Source organism: Bubalus bubalis, chromosome 13, assembly GCF_019923935.1.
Source record: "Bubalus bubalis isolate 160015118507 breed Murrah chromosome 13, NDDB_SH_1, whole genome shotgun sequence".
Classification (NCBI taxonomy): domain Eukaryota; kingdom Metazoa; phylum Chordata; class Mammalia; order Artiodactyla; family Bovidae; genus Bubalus; species Bubalus bubalis.
The window spans coordinates 2,177,271-2,200,842 of record NC_059169.1 but is presented as its reverse complement, the minus strand read 5'-3'; the positions used below and the strand labels follow the sequence as shown (position 1 = coordinate 2,200,842).

Genomic DNA, 23,572 nt, shown 5'->3' with positions numbered 1-23,572 from the left:
TACCAAAGATTTAATGACAACTAAGAAAGTCTATGTTTGCAATCTTGGGGTAAGAACGATCCTTTATATTAAATGTTAACATTGGCTCCTAACGCCTTTTTGGAGAAGGCGATGGCGACCTGTGGCAGTGAGCAAGAACCCTGGAGCGGGCTGCCACGTCCCCCTCCAGGGTACCTTCCCGACCCAGGGATCAAACCCATGGCCCCTGCACTGGCAGGCGGATTCTTCACCACTGAGCCACCAGGGAAGCCCTGAGGTACGGTTAGACTTACAGAATTCCTTACACATACTTTCTCTTATTTAGTGTGTCCTGGAGGAAAAGACACTCAGGATACTTGCTCTGTGTCTCCAAGAGTAACCTTCGAGAAAGGCCTGCCGACTGATTCATCCCTGGTCTACTGCACGGAGCCCGCAGGGAGGAAAGACAAGACGCACTTCCCAGGTGCAGGCAGGCTGACCATCGGGGCCACGACCCCCATCTCTGTGTCCAGAATGCATGAGAACTAGGGCCGGATTCGCCTCTTGGGAGACCAAGGCGTCATGCCCGGCTTGTAACAAAGATGACTCCTTGTAAACCAGAGTGACGAATTTCCTAGAGGGCAAAGAATATGCCAGGATTTCCTGCAGGAAGGGGCCAGGGAGGCCCCATCCTCACCATGTAGGGACAATGGCATCTCCTGACTCGGGGTTAAGAGGCTCACTTTGCTGCCCTCGCCTCTAGGTTTTATTCTGAATGCTGTGTGGAATAGACACCCTCCAAAGGTGATGTGATCCTGGTTTCTCGGGCTGGACTGCACCTAAGCTGCCTCAGGTTGGGGTGGGGCTCGGACTCAGGCAGACAAGGTGGCTCCCTGTGGTTATTTGTCTATGAACAGGAGCCGGGAGATCTGCCCACGGCCCCAAATCACCAGGTCCATTTCTTTGTGGTCCTCAGCAATCTGCTTCATCACCACCCATTTACAGAGAGGCTTCAGAAGGTCTGCTTTCCTTGGCAGGCGGCCAGTGGAGCAGCATGCAGACCACGGATCCAGCCTTAGAGCAACAGGATCGTGGTCAACACTCCAGAATATTCTGAACCACGAGGTCCTCTTGTTGGGCCCTCGCAGGTCAGGATCGTCTTACCTTGAAGAATGGAAACTGATTCATGCTCTGATTAGCACTTGGATCCTATCGCCTGCATCCTACTCCCTAGAAGAGACTAGGCTAGCTCAGGGGCTTTCAGTTCAGGCTGAGTTTGCACAAAGGTCCGTCTAGTCAAGGCGATGGTTTTCCCGGTAGTCAGGTATGGATGTGAGAGTTAGACTGTGAAGAAAGCTGAGCTCTGAAGAATTGATGCTTTTGAACTGTGGTGTTGGAGAAGACTCTTGAGAGTCCCCTGGGCAGCAAAGAGATCCAACCAGTCCATCTTCAAGGAAATCAGTCCTGACTATTCAGAAGGACTGATGCTGAAGCTGAAGCTCCAATACTTTGGCCACCTGATGAGAAGAACTGACTCAGAGGATGAGATGGTTGGATGGTATCACCAACTCAATGGACATGAGTTTGAGCAAGCTCCTGGAGTTGGTGATGGACAGGGAGGCCTGGCATGCTGCAGTCCATGGGGTCGCAAAGAGTCAGACACGACTGAGTGACTGAACCGAACTGGGCTCCTTCCCCACGTTGCTGGCAAGGACCTGGGTACCAGCAGGTTAAAGTGTCCTGAGAAGCTATGAGATGACCACCCTGTTCTCATCACTCCTCAGAAATATGACACTTCTGCCTAATTAAGACTCTCTGTGCTCCCCAAGACTGTGGCCTGGGGAAGTCCCTGTCAATGTCCCTCTATTAGGAGCCATCCATCCTTTGCCAAGGTCATGTTCATCAGCAGGCCATGGGGGCTACTTTCTCTGATCAGTGCAGTTAAACTCTGCACATGACTTGAGGCAGACGCGTGACAGAGGACCCTGCTCCATGTCCCGGTGAGTCTGGAGCATCAGTGAGGCCACAACACACCTGAATCCTGCTTCATCCAGGAAGCCGTCCCTTTATTCACGGTCCTAGGCTGCTGGGATCACTCCCTTCTCAGGACAACGAGAGTATTTGCTTTCTCTGCTGTTTCTCCTGCAATGTGATCACTTACTCTTCAATTGTTATTTATTTCACATGTATATCTCCCACCTCTCTAGTTAACTTGAGGCTTCCAGTTTGGGACTCTGCAGGATAGGATGATAGCTTTACATAAATGTTGGCTCCTCTGGCTAAAACATTTGTAAGACTTCTTGTGCAAACTCTGTTCTTTTTGCAAAGTAGAAATAGTTAATTTCCAAGACCAAGGGAGTCACTCCTGGGACAATGTTGCCTCTTCCAATACCTCGAATAGTTGAGAAAATCAGGTTATGGAGCAAAGGAAGAGCTTAACTTTTGGCTTGTACTGAGGAGGCAAGCATTCAAAACCCTAATCAGTTTAAGGAGATAAAATTCCCACACTGCGGAGGCCTCTGGAAAGACACGAAGTCACCGTGTACTAACCCAGATTAATTACCCAGAGAAAACATCTGGGCGCCGGGAAAACAAACAAGTCAGCAAAGACTGACATCTGTGACAAGCTCATGAATCTAAGCGCCGAGCTCGGAACAAGCTCCCTAGCACTACACTGATACCTGTGAGATTAGAAAACAGTGACCTAAGGCATCAATATCTGCTGATGAAATCTGGAGGATATCAGACATTCTGTCAAGGAATCTCATCTCCATGGAACTCAGGACTTTGTCAAAAGAGATTTTGGTGATTTACACTGGACATATTCCAATTTCCATTGGTGGATTCTCAATAACCAATATGTTCAAGAGTCCCTCAAGGGGGCATGTCTCCGAAACAATGAGCTGACGCTCCGTCCCATTTAGGTAACGTTTACTCTCCCCGATAATGTGACGTTTTTCATCCTATTTTCAAAAACACCTCAAAAGTCCTTTAACTTGTAGACACTGGAGAACAGCAACACAACCCCTATGAGAACTGAAAACATGCTTTGGTAGCTCAAAAGCAGGTCTGTGGGTTGAAGCGCTCGAGGCAAATTCTGTGATGCTCAAGCCTTTGTTCATTTTGCATTTACACCCGATCTGCACATATAGGCGCGGCACTGAGAACAGCGGTGGGAGATGAGGAAGACCAATTTCTCTTGCTGACGTGCCAGCCAAGAATACATTTCTTTGTTATCTGACCTTTGGATGAGAGAAATGGAACCAGATCTGAAGGTCCGGCTCAGGCAGGCTCTGGGTGTTTCCCATCGTTAAACTGATTATTTTAACATCACGTCCAAGACAATAAGTGGAAGTTTAAAATTTCCTCTTTCAGTGGGAGGAAGGCCCTCTTCCCGGCTCATGCTATGTGAACCATGGGACCTGAAATATTTATACTCAAGGGGAGAAAAGACAGAGCTCCGCTTTCTGTTTAAAGGATATAATCCTAAATCAGTTAGCTGTTCCCCTAAATCTCAAGAGGCCGTCTGAATCCATTCAGTCCTCACAGCCTTTTAAAACACAAATTCAGGATGGTTTAACCCACTGCTTGCCAGTATTTTATTTAAACAGACTTTATTGAATCATAATAATAAGGTATAAAACCCAAAGTGGACAGTGGAGGAGCCTGTTGAAGGAGCATGCGCAGACCAGGAAGGATCATGGCGACCCTGTGACCTTCCCACCTTGACCTTCCCATGCCCGAGTGGAAGGCGGGCCTACGGTGTGTGTTCCTGGGCCCAGAGACGCACAGACCGGGCCTCCGCTGATGCACTGGCCAAAGCAAAGGCTTCCACGTGCTCGGGTTTGAAAAGAAACACCCACAGCCCCTTTCCTCATCGGGGTGGGTGTCAGACACCCCGAGACGTGACCTGCCTTCTCTGAAGGTGCTTTCACCAGCTCTGAACTGACGAGGGCCAGGTCCCTGTCAAGTCAGGAAGAAGTCGGCCAAACATATTTGGAAAGCTGCACCTGGATGAATCTACTTCCTCATATATAATGAATATAAAGACTCTACTTCCTCATATTAAAGGGGAGATCTGGGGCTAAAAGTAAAATGAATCAGGCTAGAAAAGTAAAACCGGAATAGTGTCTGAAAAGCACCAGAGCCTGAGTGAATGCCGCCAGAGGGTGCAGTCGATGGTGGAGAATGAGACCAAGAAAGCAGGTGGAAAAGACACGTTTTCTTTATAAGCAAGAAACACCAACTCTCCCTCCCCTCCCCCAATTCTGATGCTCTAAGTTACAAGAAAACCATAGTGATGTTGATAAAAGTCTCCAGTTCCTATTTGTTGAAAGTTCCACTTTGTATAGTTTGAAGGATTTCTTTGTTAGTTCAGCATGCTTACAATTCAAGTTAGACACACACACAAAAAGAGTCTTTGTGACACGAACATCTTGCCGTTACTCTCGAGGATGCAATCTGGAACTAGCTAGAGACACTTCCCGAGTAAGAAAACAGCGCGAGAAGAGGGATTACAGAGAGTAAAGCGGGTGCCGAGTGTGGATGCTGGAGGACAGGAAAACGCTTCCACAGACTTCACTGATTCAAAGCCTGTCCAGGTAATAGCGGAGGCACCAACCGTCTACAGACTTTTAAAAAGGGTGATGCTGGTACATCAGCAAACAGCTGAAAAGAAACGGAACAACTTTCTGTAAAGTAGAACCTGCTGGATTTCAGAAGTGTGAGTCTGTGATTCAGGGAGCCCTGGCAGACCAGAAGGGATGGCTTGCCCGAACGATACCCCCAGCTCCCAGAAAGTGGGAAGAGGACCAGGGGTCTCCGCCTCCCTTCCGCGTGGCCCCAGCTGCTGTGGCCCAGCGGCCAGGTTTTCCCATGGCCCCACCCCGTTTCCATGGTGACCCCACACAGAGCCCGGATACTGCCCTGTCCTGGGGTGAAAACCCTCTCTCCAAACAACTGAAATGCACAGACCCAACCTGCCTTCAGGAGAAAATGATCTTCATACAGATCTGCGATTCTTCAAGTGAGAGAGAAGGCAGAGTACTGCTTAGAAAAAAAAAATTATAATTGTACATTTGGGAAACGATAAATAGTTACTGTTTCTGTAAATAAATCTAGACAAGTATGTTACGAATGTAAAACTGTTTAAAAATTCTTATTTGAATAGAAGGCTCTCAAGTTCAAGAGAAACTTTTGTTTTTTGTGGGGTTTTTTTTCAGGAAAAAAAAAGCTAAGTTTAGTCTTTGTGCACTAATTCCAAAGAATGCGATTGACTCAACGGATTTTCTGCCAATACACTTGTTCCTTCTAGAGTCAAAAAAGGAAAGAAACCAAATCGCTTTTTTAGCGTTAACTGCCACCAATAATTACCAGCTTTGGGGAGGAGCAGTCAGGATGCCTCAAAAATATTGTTGAGCCTGGTTTTGTTTGATTTGTATTGCTCTGGGGAAATGCCTGAAATGGTAAAAAGCTTCAGCATGACTTGCTGGTTATTCGGTTGCTCTAAAGTAATGACTTCCACAGCGATGGCGACCCGAGGCATCGCCGCCCTGGGAGGGCTACTCACCTTCTGTCCCTTCACGCCATGGCAGTCGCACTTCCCGCAGCCGGAGCCGGCACACCCACCCTGGAAGGAAGAGAAAACAGCTTTAGACAGGAGAACAGGACGTCCAGGTTTCAACTGAAATGCTTTTGGCATCTTCGCTATTTATGAGAAAAGCCCTACCCGGGTACCACCAGCCCCATCTTAACACACACACTCTGTGGCCTTGTCCTAGGGGGACAAGTCCTTCTGCACAAGTCCTTCTGCACTTGCTCAGAAGTCCATCTCTGGCCCTGGCAGACAGAACAGCAAGCCCCGAGTGGAACACATCACAGCATCACTCCGTCCAAAGAGGGGGCGCTGTCACTGACACTCTGCGACGTGGACTGTCTCCACTTCCCAAGGTTCAGCAGGACACCACCGCTACTTGCGAAGGCCCTTCTGATGCGGGACTTTCAGTGCTCAGACCACAGGAACCTGGCGGTGGGGAGGGGTCCACGCCTCGCCCCTCACATCCCCAGGACACAATGACACGCAAAACACGCAAAAAGGAAACAAACAGGCCCAAAGCCTGAATAACAGAATGTTAATTCAATTCAATCAGGACGATTCAATAGAAGAACACTCCACAACAAAATGCTCCTGTGATTCATTTCTAACGTTAAATTAAAATCAAAATGCACGATAAAGAATTCAAGTGGGTAAGACGAGCTGGAGAAGAAGGGAACCAGCGTGTTCAAATGCCCACCAAATGCAACAATCAACCAGCTGCCTCTTATCTAACAAGACGCATATTACCATTCCCACTTTACAGACGTGAACTCTGAGTTAGGAGATTTAATATAACACGCCAGGACAAGGTTGAGATGAATTCAATTCAATTACCATCATGGAAAACTGCCAACACATCAGAAGACAAACAGACGATGGTGCTCAATACATTTGCAATTTCTTTAGAAGAATCCAAATTCTAAGCCAGAATAGACATAGATATTGTGGACAGAATGGAAGAGGGTGTGACAGGTAGAATTTAGCTAACGAGCTTTACTAGCAGCTCGATATTAAGCCTGAGATCAAGTGCACACCTAAATGCTGCTCCTGGCAACATAGCTTCTGGAAAATAAAACCATATTGTTAACAGTATTGTGATTACATAAAGTCCGTTTTCTAAAAACAATGTGCTCATCTTGGTTCCAATGCCTTGGAAATCTTCTTCATAAAACAACTACATCTGGAGATATTTATTTTATAAAATGAAATCTGAACAAGTGCCTCCAAGACAGTAAGCTGTTCTTAATTTTATATTTTGGAAATGGGGACAACTGACAACAGTCCAAACAGACTCCAGACACTACAGATCTATTCCCCTCCCTGATTCATCTTTCAGGCAATTTGTTCAGCACGCACTCTCATAACCTCCTACAGTGTAAATCAATCCATGCACACAGTTTTGCTTCAGAAGCTGGGTTTGGGTGACCACTTAGAGCTGTCCAAAGAGACGAGGCTAAAACCTGAAACCTGTGCTCCAGAAATTCATCCAAAATGCACAAACATTAAAGAACCAACAGACTGCAGAAAGAGCCTCCTCAACCATCCCCAAGAAAGGGCTCACTGCTCCAACCCAGTGCCCATGACATGTGGACTACACGCCTCTGTTGTGACGTGCTGATGCTGAAGCCTCAGTACTCTGGCCACATGATGCAAGAGCCATCTCACTGGAAAAGACCCTGATGCTGGAAAAGATTGAGGGCAGGAGGAGAAGGGGGTGACAGAGGATGAGATGGCTGGATGGCATCACTGACTCAATGGACAGGAGTCTGACCAAACTCTGGGAGCTAGTGGAGGACAGGGAAGCCTGGCGTGCTGTAGTCCACAGGGTCCCAAAGGGTGGGATACGACTTAGTGACTGAACGACACTGTGACATTTATCACGTGTGTCTCACAGTCCTTGGCGTGTGTGTCTCCAGGACCCCGAGAGTACTTGGAGGGCAGCCCCGGAGCGCCACACCCAGCCTGATACAGTCCATATTTCACCTGCGACCACGTCAGCTGTAAAACCCACCGCTGACTGAACCACAACACCCCGTCAACCGTTCGATCTGCGCCAACCCCAGAGGTGTGTAAACACGAACACACAGGCACCTGAGGGCTGATGAGACAGAGCAGCAGGCGTCTGTCGCTGTTGTTTTGATGGCGGTGGCGGTGATGCTGGCGTCCATTGAATCAACCTCAAATAACAACCCTAGACAACAACCCAGCAATGCTGGTGTGTCAGCCCACAATGCAGGGACAGCACTGTGAGAAACCGCTGCAAACAGGAACTCGGCGGTGAGTGGGGGACCACTCCAGATGCCCAGACAGCCAGGGAGAGCGGAGGTTCTCAGGGGCCCCCGGCACGGCGCGAAGCTGCTAGGTTAGCCCCCAGCCAGGTAAGCTCAACGGGTGAGGCAGCCCCGAGTCACCTGGGCTCCAGGTGGCTCCTCTCTGCGACGTCTCATCCCCACCATGTCCCTGCCTCTGAGCTGGGTTCAGAAACCCACACTTGCTCCTTGAACTCTGCTCAGTTACCCAGAAGGAGACCAGAAGGAGAAGCCAATCAGGTTAACACCCACGGACTTAGGACCTGTCCACCCACAGCCCAGGTTCACCGGGGTCGGTGGGTGGTGGGCAACGGCAGCTCAGGCGGGGTGGGTTTTCCTAACCACAGGTCGACACAGCGTCTTCAAAACCAGACCTTAGTCACCCAAGTTGAAAATGGCCATTTGGTGATTCTGAGGTTTCCTCTTCTGAAAGGCTGATTAAAATCTCAGAAGCTTATCTTTATTCAATTTGAGGAAGGTTATAAAAGTGAGTTTCCTGGAACTGTTCCCTTAAGCTATCAGCAAATGCCTTAATTGTAGGGGACCCCAGATAAGAGGTTAGAGGGCCCCCATGGTGGATGCTGAGGTCAAGCTGTTTTTTGAGCTTTTGCTACAGAAACACACCCGCAAATTTCCCTTGAACAATACTCCAGGTCATGACAACTATTGGATGAAATCAGAGATGAGAAAAAGAACTAAAGTCTTATTATAGCCCTCTTACAGAAATAAAGGACCTTCACCCTGCTCCCACCAGCTTACATCAAGCAAAAAGAAAATTTCTCAATCCCAGACAAAAGATATTCCTGTCTCCTTATCTGCTTTATTCACGTAGGAAATTTTATTACCACTTCTGGCCCTAGAAGACAATCCTGAAGCATTGATAATTCAAAGAACATCTAAACAATGGTCTAAACGATGGGCAACTTTTCAGAACAAAAGACATTTTTAGACCATGATTTTTGCTTCACAATCTGGGTGGCCTAGCATTTTATGCAAAATGGCTCTGTTTAAAAAAAAAAAAAGCCTAATTTTTAGAATAACAAACAAAAATCATGAGAGACACATTTACTTTGCTAAATAAAATCCACTTTGAAATACTGTTATTCTGGCCCACACAATGACTGATGCTGTATCTCACCCTGGCATGTAGAGTCATTCAGCTGTGACTCGAGGGTGCCTAGCTGAAAAGCGCATCAGTGATGCTCCGAGCGCCCCTTCGATCTGCCTGATTCTGAAATAGCTCATTAAGTAAAAGCCTGCAGCAGTGCAAGTCTCAACCCTCCATCCTGAACCGCTGTGCAAAAGGGCGAACAAGAAAACGGCATGAGTTACTCAGAGTCACGATTTCACTGGGGACTTCACATGTAAAGCCCATGTCACAAGCTTCAGGACTTCCTGGAGAATTACATTCCGCATCTGGACCTCTCCACAGAATCAAAAGAGACGGCCCCACTGGCTCCAGCAGCCATACCCCGTCCCCCTCACCCCTCCACCCCCCGCCGGCTCCAGCAGCTCCCTTGGCTGCACATCTGAGGGGGTGGACAAGGCCTGCTCATTCTTCCTGAAGTCCGAGCAGCTAGCTCCCTGCCCGTGTGTTTCAGCTTCTGGAACAGGAAGAACTTGTACTCTGTGATGCATTCCCACCCATCCCTCTTGCCTGGCCCCTTCCCGGGGTGTGAGGTCAAGTAAACCAGCCCCGAGTCCCCCGAGCAGGCCCATGCCTTCTCCCCGGGGAGACACACGCTGAACCTACAGGCCTGGCTGACCAGGCTGGTCAGGAAGACCGTCTGCCCCTGGAAATGGGGGACGTGGCTGAAGATCCCAAAGGTCGCAGTGCTGTGGGTCCTGGTCCATGTCTTATTGGGTTGGCCAAAAAGATGGCATGGGAAAACCCAAACGAGCTTTCTGCCCAGCCCTTAGAAGGAGCTCATCTGTGGCCCACAGCCACACGGGTCACTCAGACTACGTGAGGGTAAGAGAAGCCGACAAAGTCCTCAGGCGCAAAAGAACCACCATTTGTACCCCTAAGCCTGAAGGAAAACTCAGAAACCAAGCCAACCTCGACAGCCAGCAATTCACCACAAGAGCGTAACAAATTCCCTCCAAGTGGAAGCCGACCTGAATTAACATTATCTGAAAAAGAAGAAAAGGCTACACCAGCTCTCGATGAAGTCTGTCGGACACGCACACCATCGATGGAAGGGATCGAGCTTAAACATCACACAGAGCACAACCGTGAAGGGATGCAAAAGGAAGGGCATCAGCGGACCACTTTTGTATTCTGGATGAGTCTCTCTACACGCTTCACGAGAGGATAGAACAGTGAATGGAATGTACATTTTCTTTCATGCCCCAATTAAGAGTTCCCAGAAAGTCAAACCATCAGAATTAATGCTATAAAGTATGCTAAGTTCTAAAAATTCCCAAAGATTTACGACACACAGTACGCGCACCAGAGAAGGAAGAGGGGTGATTGGGGTCAGAGACTTTCATTCAAAATAAACTCAATTTCCGCTCTTTCTCTGGCCTGCAGGCCGACCGAAAGTGCTTCTCGACATCACAGAGAGTTCTAGGTGGGCATACAGGAAGGGGGAGGCTTGCTAGTTCCATTTAGAGAGACCTTTTACCTAAGCAAGGAAGCCAGCTGCTACACCATTGTGTGTGTGTGTGTGTGTGTGTGTGTGTGTGTCTGTCTGTGTGTTTGTGTGTCTGTGTCAGGGAGAAAAAGAGAGAATGCCCCATCAAGGTAATTTGTTAACCGTGACATATATTCCACAGGGAAGCATGTCTGAGATGAGTTAAACAGAGTGAAGTCCTCAATTTTCTGTGGTTCTTTCCCTGCTTCTGATGGGAGATAGCCCTGTACCAACCCCACTGTAATAATTTTTATGGGTTTCACATCCCGCCAAATAGGGACAAGTGGATCTCGGCCAAGTCTAAACAGCTTATCTTTCAAATTCCTTTTCACATTCTCTGCGCTGTGCAAAATGTCAGAATAGTTTTGTGGTGATGGGACGAGCCCCGTCTTCTTCCTGGTGGTAGCCCTCCTTCGGAGAACCTCGTGCATAATCATCTACTCTGCTCAAGAAGCACGTAGAGACACAGGAATGTACTCCAGAGCCACCAGGGCAGAAACTGAAAAGCGGGTACAGATCAGAAGTGGAGCTTCCAGACCCCGCCTCCAGGGGGAGCTGTCCAGCAGAACAACCCTTCTGCAACAGGGTTAGGCAGCAGCCCTAGGACTGCAAGGTGAAGCCAGCCCACCCTAAGGCACATCAGCCCAACACTCATCGCAAGGGCTGATGCTGAAGCCCAAGCCCCATGCTCGGGCCGCCGGATGCGAAAAGCTGACTCATTAGGAAAGACCCTGATGCTGGGAAAGATTGAGGGCAGGAGGAGAAGGGGACGACAGAGGATGAGAGGGCTGGATGGCATCACCAACCTGATGGACATGAGTTTGAGCAAACTCTGGGAGCTCGTGGAGGACAGGGAAGCCCGGCGTGCTGCAGTCCATGGGGCTGCAGAGTCAGACATGACTTAGTGACTGAACAACAACTGGAGCTGAGCATCACACGTGGACTTGTCCCCGGATTTCACTCTTGGCACCTGCCCCACACATATGTGGGCAGATGTCATCAACAGCCGCATCATACTTTATCATTACTGAGACTATTCCACAGCATTTGCCCTTACCACATGCCACTGAAGTTCAACCTTTTCAATTATATTGTTTTTAACTCTGTTTCATTAGCCCCAAAATGTTAGTACGGTGGATAAAATATAACACCCTCCCCTCAAAGCGCCATGAGCTCACTCTTTTTGGAAACTAAAACATCATAAAGAAACAGAGAGTATATATGAGAGCTTTTAATGTGTATGTCCTAGCTCGCACCCTGTTTGTAATTTTAACTAGAGTATGCTATTTCTAGTAATTCTTGTTTTAAGTGGCTGGGTACTGCCAAGGGGTTCTGCAAAATGGCTGTCAATGCCTCCACGGACCCCCAGCCCAGACAGGAGTGCCCTGAAAAAGCATCTTGAAACTTCTCCAACAGGAGGGGAGGGATGGACTAGGAGTTTTGGGTTAGCAAATGCAAACTATTATATACAGAATGGATAAACAATGAAGTCCTGCTGTGTAGCACAGGGAACTATATTCAAAATCTGAGAGTAACCTCTAATGGAAAAGAATATGAGAAAGAATATGTGTGTATATATAGGCAGATGGATAGATGTATAGTTGAATCACTTTGCTGAGTAGCAGAAATTAACATAACACTGTAAATCAACCACCCCTCAACAAAATGGTTTTTAAGCCAGGATTTAAAAAAGAACTTCAGCAGGAGAGCAGACACTGTATGGCCTCCCGGCATTAAATCTAGAACAAATGATGCCACCAACAGTGGAAGTCAGGAGCCTGCTGGCCTCGGGGGCTGCCAGAGAGGTCTCCGGGTGCTGGGACATTCTCTGCTCGAGCAGGGTGAGCAGTGACACGTGGAAAACTTCACTGAGCTGCGAACTTACAATGTCTGCCCTTTGCTATGCTTTAATAAAGTCTTTCTTGAAGGCATGCTCAAGAATGGTCATGGCAACACTCTACACAGTAGGGAGAACTGGAAACAGCAGAATAAAACATGGTGGTCTGGATCCAAGGGATGAAATCCTCACCCACTGAGGTTGGTGGGCTATGACATGGATGGGTCTCGAAGACTCAGTACCGAGCAACTGGGAACCAGGCATAAACAAACAAACAAAACCAGCTGAGAGACTCTGATGATAGAAAGTTCAAACCTGAACAAGTGAAGTTGTGGTGTGCTCATCCTTGGGGCTACAGGCAATGAGAAGGGGACTCAAGGGGCTTCTGGGCTTCTGGAAACGTCCTGGCTCAACCTGGTTTCTGACCAAGGACCCTAAGAGTCACTGAGGTGGCCCTTTACGAATTCACACGCTTCTTCAATAAAACCCACCCCGCCCCCAAAATGCGTGCATAGGATTTAAGAATTCGTGACAGCATAACTGGGAGGAACCCACAGGGCAGGCCACTCGATACTCTGCAGTGGCCTCTATGGGAAAAGTCTTCAAAGAGTGGACATGCGCGTGACTGACTCACTGCGCTGTACTCCTGAAACGAACGCGAACCCACTCCACTCCAGTTAAAAAAGAACCAAATCCTATGGGCAAAATTACATACAACAAACATAAAAAAAAAACAAATAAAGTATTAACAGGTGTGAAGGAATTCCACCAAAGTAAAAGACAAGGAAATCCCATTATTGAAGCTACTATTATGTAGTGTTCTCTAAATTTTCCAACCAAAAAAGTCATTTATGAAAACAAGGCAATCTAAAAACAAGACAGAATGCAAACTCTAGGCCAAACGCCAAAGCACAGTAACAATTTTAAACGTCTACATTTGCACAGCATTTTTGAATCTCCAGAAATACGCTGGGAACTGTGGATGGAAGGGTGACGGATGTCCAAGGAGCTCACAGCCCACGTTCTTTAATCTGCATTTGCTTGACGGTGATTCTATCATCAGCGTTTTATTTTGATAAATGTAAAATAAATGTGATTCTGAAGATGTGAAAATAACTTTTCCTCATTAATACAACAGAAAAGAATTTAGCTCAGTAAAATAACATTTCTGTTCTAATCATGGAAAACATGGAAACAGAATATCCCCACTACTTTGAGACTCACAAAACACTTCTGCTCAAATGGGAAAACAACTCCAAGTGTTGATGTGTTCTTGGCAAAAAAAAAAAAAAAATGAGCATGAAACATCTGAGAAACAAACTGAACTGTCTGCGACATCTCCTGCAGTCAGGCTAAGAACCGAGCTGCACAGTCTTGGGGGGCAGGGGGGCTCCCCGCAAGCTTCATGAGCACCCTCGGGTGTGTGCTTGGCTCCAACCTCCGTCATGAGACGGCAGGCTGGCTCTCCTGTTTCCCTCATCGGACCACGTGGGTTGACTCATCTTCCCTTCCCCTCGTCCCCCTTCCCCTTGTCCCCCTTCCCCTCATCCCCTCCTCCCACGGTGGGGGTGGACCTGGAATGTCCTCGCCCGGGGAGGGGGGTGAACTGAGGGTGTCGGGGCAACCCCGCGTGTCTCCTGGAGGTTGCTGGGGGCCCCACGCACAGATGGAATGATGACTAGCTGCCCCGTGACCACGGCTCAGATGACCATGAGCATGTCCACTGGGACCCGTGGGTGGAAAGGCCGCCTGGAGATGGGAACTGGGGGTGGGGGTGGAGCCCCTGGTGCTTGCTGACTCACTGGCCTGAAGGATGAAGCCGAGGAGTCCTTGGCCAGAATGTTCTCCCAGAATCACTGACTGTCCGGGATGAGCAAGGGTCCAGAGAGGACATCCCTACCTTCAGAAGGGAACTCCCATTAGGAGGCTTCTGAGTCCCGGTGACTCTCCCCAGGTAGCCGGACACCTTTCTCACCTGCCTATCCCCTCACCCAAGGAGATCCAACCAGTCCATCCTAGAGGAGATCAGTCCTGGGTATTCATTGGAAGGACTGATGCTGAAGCTGAAACTCCAATACTTTGGCCACATGATGCGAAGAGCTGACTCATTGGAAAAGATCCTGATGCTGGGAAAGATTGAAGGCAGAAGGAGAAGGGGACGACAAAGGATGAGATGGCTGGATGGCATCACCAACTCAATGGACATGGGTTTGGGTGGACTCCAGGAGTTGGTGATGCACAGGGAGGCCTGGCGTGCTGCGGTTCATGGGGTCACAGAGTCGGACACAACTGAGAGACTGAACTGAACTGGCCCCCACACTGTCCTCCCCGCCCGAGTCCCCAGCCACCACGTCCACAACGCTCCCGTGAGAGCCACAGACCGCCCCCTGCAGCCTGCAAGGAGCAGTGTGCCCCCATCTCCTGCACCATCCTGCCGCCCCACGGGCCACCTTTCCTCCCGCCCTACCCGCTCTGGCCCTCTGACTCCGAGTTCAGCCCCTCAGCCGGGCCGGGCCCGGGCCCTGCCCCTCAGCCACTTGTTTCTGCTCCAGGTCTGTCCCCAGCGGGGCTGGAGGACTGGGTGGGGGTTGAGGAGCGGCCTTTGTGCGTCCACACCGCGTCTGAGCCGCCCGGTGCCCCCCGCTGATCCGACCTGCCAGGAGGCTTCCGCTGCACTGCACGCCTGGGGCAGGGTGGGCGGCCCCCGGCCCGCGACGCTGACAAGGCTGAGTTGAGTATCTCAGCGAGCGGGAGGCCAAAGTGAGAAACCTCATCTGAGGCCCCTCACGAGACAGAGCAGAGACCCACAGACACACAGGGAGGGACCCCACGGCCAGTCCAGGGACGTGGGGACCCCAGGGAGGGAGGCGGAGGGGGCTGGCCTGGCCAGGGAGGCGGACGTGTGGGGAGGGGGCCTTGTTGCCCAGAAAGAGGCAAAGGGGGTCAGCCCAGCATGAGGGCACAGGGCACCGGGGTGGGGGCACCGAGGGGAGGGGCAGGCCGGTGGGCACCCGAGAAGGGAAGCGGCCGGGGCGCTGTGCCCCCCTGGGAAGGCGGAGGGCCGGCGACCTGCGGGGAGCGGCCCCGGTGTGAGGCGAGGAGACAGAGTAAGACACCAGGTCCCGGGCTCTCCAGTTCTGAGGCTCAGGGTAAAACGTGTGCCGTCTCCAAGTTTAACAGTCAGTGTAAAAGCACCTGTTCAGGCAGAAGTGCTGCGCACTTTCTGTCAGCCCATCAGCAGCCCGAAATGCACTGGGAGTGGGAAACACGCAGCGCAGTGCTACGGCCGGAAGGGTTTCCAAGGGCTGGAGAAGGAAGAACAGAGGAGGAAGGAGAGGACGGGGCTGGAAGGGAGGAGAGAGGCAGGGAGGCGGGCGGGTGAGGAAGAGGAGGGGGCCGCCGCAGCCCCCAGGTGCCTGAGGTCCGGCACGTGGTTCGGGGGGTACTTATCAGTTGCCCTTGGCCCACCCTCCCTGGAGTCTCTCGCTCTCGGCAGGCCTGTGAATCCCACACTCACAGTTCCTTTTAACATCCTGTCTCTGTCTTAGCAACACGATGTCAACACAGTCTCTCACAAACAGTGACGCCGAGATGCCACGAGTCTCCAGGAAAGGAAACTTGGAGCAAAGGACAGACGTGCCCCCCTCCCGCGGCCTTGGAGAACGGCTCCAGCCTCCCAGCCCCCCTCCAGGACCTTTCCTGCACTGTAGCTTCAGAAAAATCCCTCATTGGGGTGAAAATGTGCATGGAAAGAACGCTTAGGGCACTTCTGATGCCCGTCCTTCTGGGACCCAGGAAACGTGCTGCACCTTTACCGCACACACAACAGTAAGTGAGAAACTTAACAGCCTGGTCCAACGGTGCCGGGTCCGTTCACTGACAGCCATCCCGGACTCACGTGGAGTGGTCTTCCCTGCCTCGTTAGAGCATCTTGAACAAGACGCCTTGAAGGCCCTGCTTGTGCTGGGAAAGCCCCAGGTAACTAGTACTAAGCCATGAAGACGGCTTTCCGCTGGGGAGGAAAAAGTGCGGTCAATTTCCTGTTGATCCCACTGGTGCCACCTCCCGATCCTTTCAGGACCCTACCGTTTGTAACACACTTAAAATGGCAACATGAAAAGCCTAACCGACCTGGGAAAGATGAATGTGACTGACATGCAACTCAAAACCAGTTCACTTAAACCAAGGGCAACAGGATTACCAACTTTTTTCCCTGGAACAAGTAAATATTATACATGATCGCTGGTTTCTCTGTAGACGGGGAAGCCATACCGTATTTCCAGGAATGAGGCTAGAAAACAGATATTCCTTCTGGTAAGAAAGAGGCCAACCACATTGTGCATTAAATGAGTGTATATGATATCACTTCATTCACACTCCTTGCATTTCACAGAGGCTATAAAACACCTTGTTAGGACAGTCATCTCAGCTGTTCCCCTAGCTGGTCAGATACAGGACATGTCTGAGAAAAAGTGTGCGTGTTTAGACTGAGCCCAGCAGCCAGGATGAAGCCAAAATGTAATTTTCATAGCTGCGCTCAGCCTCGAATACCAGACTCATCCTGAAGCCACTTTTCAAAAGTACATGTGAGGTTTTGGATTCCTTATAAATGACAGATTCAAAACCGCTGCAGTGCAGGTCTGCAAACCCAGAGGACTCACTGTTGGAAACATCGCCCCAAAGGAGAACAAGGTGTAGCTTTAAAACCAGGTCTGAAAGCTCAAAATGTGAACAGAAATGCCACAGAATTAACCCTGTGGAACAGCGAACACTAACAGTGGAGTGAGCCTTCTCCTCTGACCAAGGATGAGAGAGAGGCCCACGTGAAGAATCTCAGATAGACGCCCAGGTCACGCGGATGTCGGACCAGGGGCTCAAGCACAGCATCAGCTCCTTGGGCTTTTCTGGAAGATGATGGATGGTGGACCAGAAATGCTGCTTTGCAAGCGCTAAGTGGCATTTTCAAAGGACCTACCTAAAAACACAAGCGCAACACTTATGGTTTAAGAAGGAAAATGGGGGAAACCACAGAAGGAAGCGGTGGTTTTCTCAGCAACAGTCTGGTGTTTATACTGAGGCCGAGAGAGACGCCAAGAGACACCTCTAAGGTTGCCTTGAGGTTCCAGGGTCAGCCGCCCGCGGTTTGCGCCTGCAGAGATGTCATTCCCAAACCACACACCCCCACGCCGCCCCTGAGCAGAGTCCTACTCCTAACACTCAAGAAACCAGTCCTTACCTTTACCAGCTCCTGTTGAAACCAAATGTCAACCCACTGACCAGTGACTATCAAAATGTATTCGACTCCAGAAAACCTCATGTCTTCCAAGAGAATTTAAGAAAAACATTTAGAAGACTTAAGCCATGCACACTTTAATATGAATATAAATATGAAATAAAAAAACTATGAATCACTCACCCCATAACCTTGCCCATTCAATTCGAATGGTACACAAGTAGTCCTAACTTCTTAATTTTTTTCGCTTGTATTCAATAATAATTTACTGCCCCCATTATCTACCATGGAGAGTTTTAGGAGACTTGTGAGCATTTAAATGTGGTTTCTGAAGGCAAAGAACTTGTATAAGTGTGTTAACATCTGGGAATATCTGGGAAATCTTTTGCTACCAGTTACAGTGAGCTTTGACGTTGCGGGAGATTGAAGGCAGAAGGGGAAGAGGGCGACAGAGGATGAGACGGGTGGATGACATGACTGGTCCGATGGGCATGAACTTGGGCAAATGCTGGGAGATGGTGAGCGCAGGGACGCCTGGCATGCTGCAGACCGTGTAGTCGCAGAGAGTCAGACGCGACTTGGCAAGTGAACAACAGTGAAGTTAAAATTAAACAAGAAGAACTAGACAGTGAACACGGCTCAAAGCAAATATTTCCTGGTGAGGTTTATCCCATCGGAAACCAAAACCACACCTGGGCTTTTAATAACTATATTTTCACATTTGGATGAAAGTCTTTATGTGCTGAAAGCAAGCTAAGTCTCCTTCTTTGAAAAACTTTAGGGTCTTTGCTATATAAACTGCCAACTCTTGAGCTCAAATTTCTATGTTAATTTCTAAGAGAAAGCTCATTTTTAAAACAGCCTGTTATTATTTCTCATTTGAGGAAACTGGGCATTATTCAAAGGGGAAAACTAAGGAGAATAAAAAAGGGGGATAACTCACACAGACTTTGGAGAAGGCGTCCTGAATGCAATGAGCTGGGCTGGCTCTGGAAAGAAATTAAATATGAAAGAGCCAAAAGCCAACAAGACTATTGAAGAGGAGAATCTGGCCAAATGATACATAAAGCATGGAATCCTTAAGGGATTAATGTTAGCAAAATTCACCACTGGCCCTTGGGTCATTTTTCCCTATACATAGTAGAGGTGGTGACCGTTTAGGACATCAAGATGTGTCTTACTGTGTTAAGTTATATGACTGGACAGGGAAGCAAAGTGACCTCCACTTCCAATTCACTTTATGACGTGCCGATACAATGCCAGGTGGTGACTCAATTCTTTTTCTTTACTTATTTCTTGTTGCCAGATTCCAACACGAATCCCATGTGTGTGTCCAGTCACTGATCTCTTGAATTATCAAAGGGACTTTGAGTTTCAAATTAATCTCATATTAAGAGTCAATAACATCCCAACTAAGATATGAATCACCAACTAACCATACAGTTTTCAGGGTGCTGTTTCTAACATAAAGTTTGCGGTTGCCACTGATCGTACTCTCTCACACACACACATACAGGCATGATCTGTGTGTGTGGCTCTGTGCATGCACATGAAATATCCCTTTATGATGATTAAATTACTTAAGCCTTTATTCACTTTTTAAAAAATCAACTTACAATGTACTTCTCCGGAACCCTTAACTTGGAAATACACTTCTTCTGAAATCGGGCAAATCCAGTTGTTTTGACCATTAAAAGAAACTGAGTTATATTCTGGATTCAGCTAGTCAGAACAAACATGATGTTTTTCATGCACTCAGTGAGGGCTGATTGATGCTCACATGACGTGTTGGTCCTATGACAGCAACTGAAGGATGAACAAGGTCACAGCTCACAGAAAAGTAAGAGGCGCATCCCTGCCATCGACCGGAACATAACCCAGGGTGTGTGACTGCGACGCGCTAGACGCATTTTGAAATGACAACATTCAATCCATAAACACCTGGATAGGATGCAGGTGTGGAGAGGCATTTGGAGAGAGGGCTACAACTTGAAAACTCCTTTTGCCACCTTGCATCGCATACCTTAAAACAAGTTCACCACGTTTTCACTAGTACCCCAAAATACCCAAACTCCACAAATTAATTTAAACAGTGACATATACTTTGAATCTTTACACCTCAGTTTGTTCATTCCAGCCATCTACCTTCTCTCTAGTAAAAATACAGTCTGGAATTACCAGCTGATGTGAGTGATAAATAAGTTAATAAATAATACTAGTTTACCAGCCACAGATTTCAATTTTAGATCAACTAAAGCTTTCGGTTATCTCACCATACAGAGAAAACTAATACAGTGTGGGTACCAAGATACGTATTTTTTAAATCCTTAAATCATTAAATATCTTGGAAAAAGTAAGATTATATTATGCTCAGTATGGTTTGAGCGGTAGGTGCATTTAATTGCATCTCATAGCATTAAAAATGGAAAATGCACATCGGATTTTGCAGCCTTGATCTATCAACCAAGATACTGGCTCACAGTCACCAGCAGCCCTGAGCACCCAGAGCCTGGCAGGACCACACAGCGAAATCCTCCGGCCTCCACCAGGCTCTGGGGGCTCCCTGGGCCCTGAGTGAGCCATCGTGGCCCCCGGAGTCTGCTCTGAGAAGTGCAGCCTCCACCCCACTTTCAGAACCACACACAGCTGGGCTTTTCCCACCCTGTTACTTTGTGCATTTTCCCAGACCTTCCCAGAGCATCCTCTCCAGATCTCGTTTTCCTCTGGACAAACCATCATCTCCCCCTTCTCCTCCGCGCTCTGCTCGGCCTTCATCATTGCGCATTGTTTTCAGCTAGGACCCTAATTACGAGGCTCCATCACTGACGGGACAAGCCACGCTCCCGTCTGACACGACATGTTTACACTAAGCTTCGTTCAAAGATAAACAAGCTGCTTGAAAGCATTTCACCAACAATACTGCTTTAAAAAAAAAAAAAAAAGGCTTGTCTACAAAACCTAGGTGGAGCACAGCACGTGATGGGAAATCTCATTTTAGCCTAAGGAGTCAAAGGATCAAAATGGGCCATCTTTCCTCTTGGGTTTGACTCCATGGTCTAGACAGGAAGCCGGCACTGCACAAACCTCCCCTTTGAAAATGAGACCCTGTCTTCACTGGAACAGTTCACTGCACGGCCAAGCAGAGGAAAACCTCAGGCCCAGTCGCCTGTGAACTGTTTTCACATTTGGGGTTCATTAAAGAAAAGGTGAAAGCAAAAGAGACCCCGAAGAATGTGCTCGGAATGTGAGAAATGATATAATTTTAAATCAAAAGAAAGCAGCCATTCTAATGCAATTCTGCTAACTTAATGGCCACAGAAACCAGAGGCCAACTACTGCCGATGGACAAGCCCCGCCCGGCGAGGACCAGAGACCCAGGCGTCAGGTTCCCAGTGGCTCCATCTTCTCCGTGTGTGAGACGAGCAGCTGTGTCCAGTCGCTCTGAATGCCGCTGTCCCTGGCACTGGGTCACCGGGCCACCCAATCTCACGTCCCTGTCCTGAACCCTGAAACCAGGAGCCTCCCCCTCCTCGCCTGCAGCCCACAGGATGGGCCATAGCTCACCAAACCCTACATCCTCAGTATTCATGTTTAACACAAATCAAGGTCACGGGGGATACAAGGCAGCCCCAGGTGAGTGCAGACTGCGCGTCTCACCTGACACAGAAGATCGCGCTCCTCCTGTTGACACGTTCAGAGTTCCAGTCTGAAATGATGAAGCTGCTTACAGAGCTAGGCCAAGGGACATAAAGGCACGGACTGGACGCCCCGGGTGGTCAGCGTGCTAAACCGTACGGCAGGGCTAGTTTACCACGATGAGAAAATCTGTGGCTGGGGGGACGTTTTTCCACAAATTCCGCTCTCTCCTCATAACCTCAGTGTTCTCCCAGTAACACTCCCTGCTGAGAACTGGGCCCACCGCAGGAGATAAAGTGCCCACCACAAACCTCCCTGGCTCACCAAGCCCCCTTCGCGTCCACCCAGGAAGCACGGCGGCCCCGGCGAGAAACTGACAGCCCAGTTCTCACTCTCAGGCTCTGCCACCAGATTCTCTGAAAACAATTCTCATGTTCGCTCTCTTTCCACCTACTAGATCTGGAGACCTGCTTGCTTCCTTCTTTTTGGTTATGTTCTTCTGAAGCGCCACCCTTTCTTATACCCAGGGAAAGCCCTAGGACTTCTTTGTCCTGAAGCCCAGGACTTCCCCAGCCTCGGAATCAAGTGTCTCCTACAATCCCTCGAAGCTTACCAAAGCCTCAACTCTCCTAAGCCAAGACGGAAGATGCAAGATGTGGGTAGATGGCCAAGATCTCTCCCAGAAAGGCACCGGTGCCCTGCTGTTCTCTGGGGCCCAGCATCACGGAGCCGGGGAGGGGGCCTGAGACTCAGGGCCCGAACCCAGGGCCCTCGCTCTTCCTGAAGCTCTGACGACACCAAGAACGAGGACTTGAAACCAGGCCCAATTCCCAGGTAACCGGGCTACCACACAGCCAAGTGGCAGCGTTTCTGCGTGCTAAGCCCCTCCAGCCATGGCCCGGCTCTTTGTGACCCCACAGACTACAGCCCTCCAGGCTCCTCTGTCCATAGGGATTCTCCAGGCAAGAATACTGGAGTGGGTTGCCAGGCCCTCCCCTCCAGGGCACCTTCTCGGCCCAGGGATCGAATCCGCTAACTCATAAGCTTCCTGCCTTGGCAGGCAGGTTCTTTACCACTAGCCCTGATGCATCTGCAGTGAATCAGAATACAAAAGTCATTTTCACAAGCCCCCGTGTGTGCAGAACTCAAGCACAGGGTTCTGGGATCTAAGTCACCTCTGCTCCTCAATCTGAATTCTAGTCTTTATTTGGACAAAATTACACAGAGATCAACAACTTCTGAGATCCTTTCCAGCCCACAGCCAGGCTACTGTACAAAGAAGAGGAAATTCCTCACACTTGACCCGAGGGTCTGAGTTTACACAATGGGGAGGAAAGCATAAACAATGCATTTTCAGGGGAAACACATGTCTCCTGATTCAGCTGCTCTAATTTAACACCACCTGCCTGGAATTTCCAGGTGAAGGGTCTCTATTTCCAGCTGTCCTTCCAAATGTCCCACCAGTCTCAGGGACCTCCCCACCAGTCTGTCTTCTGCAGGAGACCCTTCTGGTCAAGGACTGGGTTCTAAAATCAGCGTGCGTGTGTTAGCCGCTCAGTCCTGTCTGATTCTTTGTGACCTCATGGACTTTAGCCCTCCAGGCTTCTCTGTCCATGGGATTTCCCAGGCAAGAATAATGGAGTGGGTTGCCATTTCCCTTTCCAGGGGATCTTCCCGACCCCGGGATCAAACCCAAGTCTCTCATATTGCAGGCAGATTCTTCACCGCCTGAGTGAGCCTCCAGGGAAGCCCCCTTCTAAAATCAATGTTTCACTTCAAGTGTGACCAAGAGTCCACAACAGTCCTGCCCACTCCTGGTGCAGACCCCAAAGACCCCCCAGACCCATACCCCTCAGATCCCATGAGCATAAGGTAGCTCCCACCATGGTGAGTGGGCCAGAGGTTTACACTCAAAACTGGGAATCTGAACTTGAACCAATGACTCAGCTCCCCAGCAAGCAGATTTCTCTGGATGAACCCTGTGTGCTCTTCAAACCTGCACGGAAAGCATTCATACTGAGAAAAGCAGTGGATGCCTTGCCACCAGACAGCCGTCCGTGTCTCCTTCTCTGCTCCAAGCCACAGAGCAGACCACCTGGGCTACGAAAGCAGAGAGTCTCCGGACGACCCCTGAGCTCCAGGGACACTGTCACACGTGACTTGGCACTTCAAGGTCTGGACCTGAAGTTCAGACGGGAGAAGGGTGAGCTCTGTGTGATGAATAAGTGCTGGGAAAACCACCTGACCATCTTCTTGTCTAGGGCAAAACACATCATCAAGAGAGGCTGGACCAGCTCGCCACTGCAACCCACTCCGAAACCTCCAGTAAAATGAGCAGCTTTGCAGTCTTTTGTCATCAGAATGGAA

The 23,572-nt window shown here is 49.3% G+C and overlaps 1 protein-coding gene across 1 annotated transcript in view; it reads right to left on the bottom strand.

The window, feature by feature from the left end:
- Positions 1-23,572, bottom strand: part of COL4A1 (collagen type IV alpha 1 chain) — a 137,744-nt gene that overhangs the window by 76,903 nt on the left and 37,269 nt on the right. Inside the window, exon 2 of the mRNA XM_025263080.2 lies at positions 5,528-5,587. Coding sequence (XP_025118865.1) covers positions 5,528-5,587 — 60 coding nt within the window. The remainder of the gene's footprint in view (positions 1-5,527; positions 5,588-23,572) is intronic.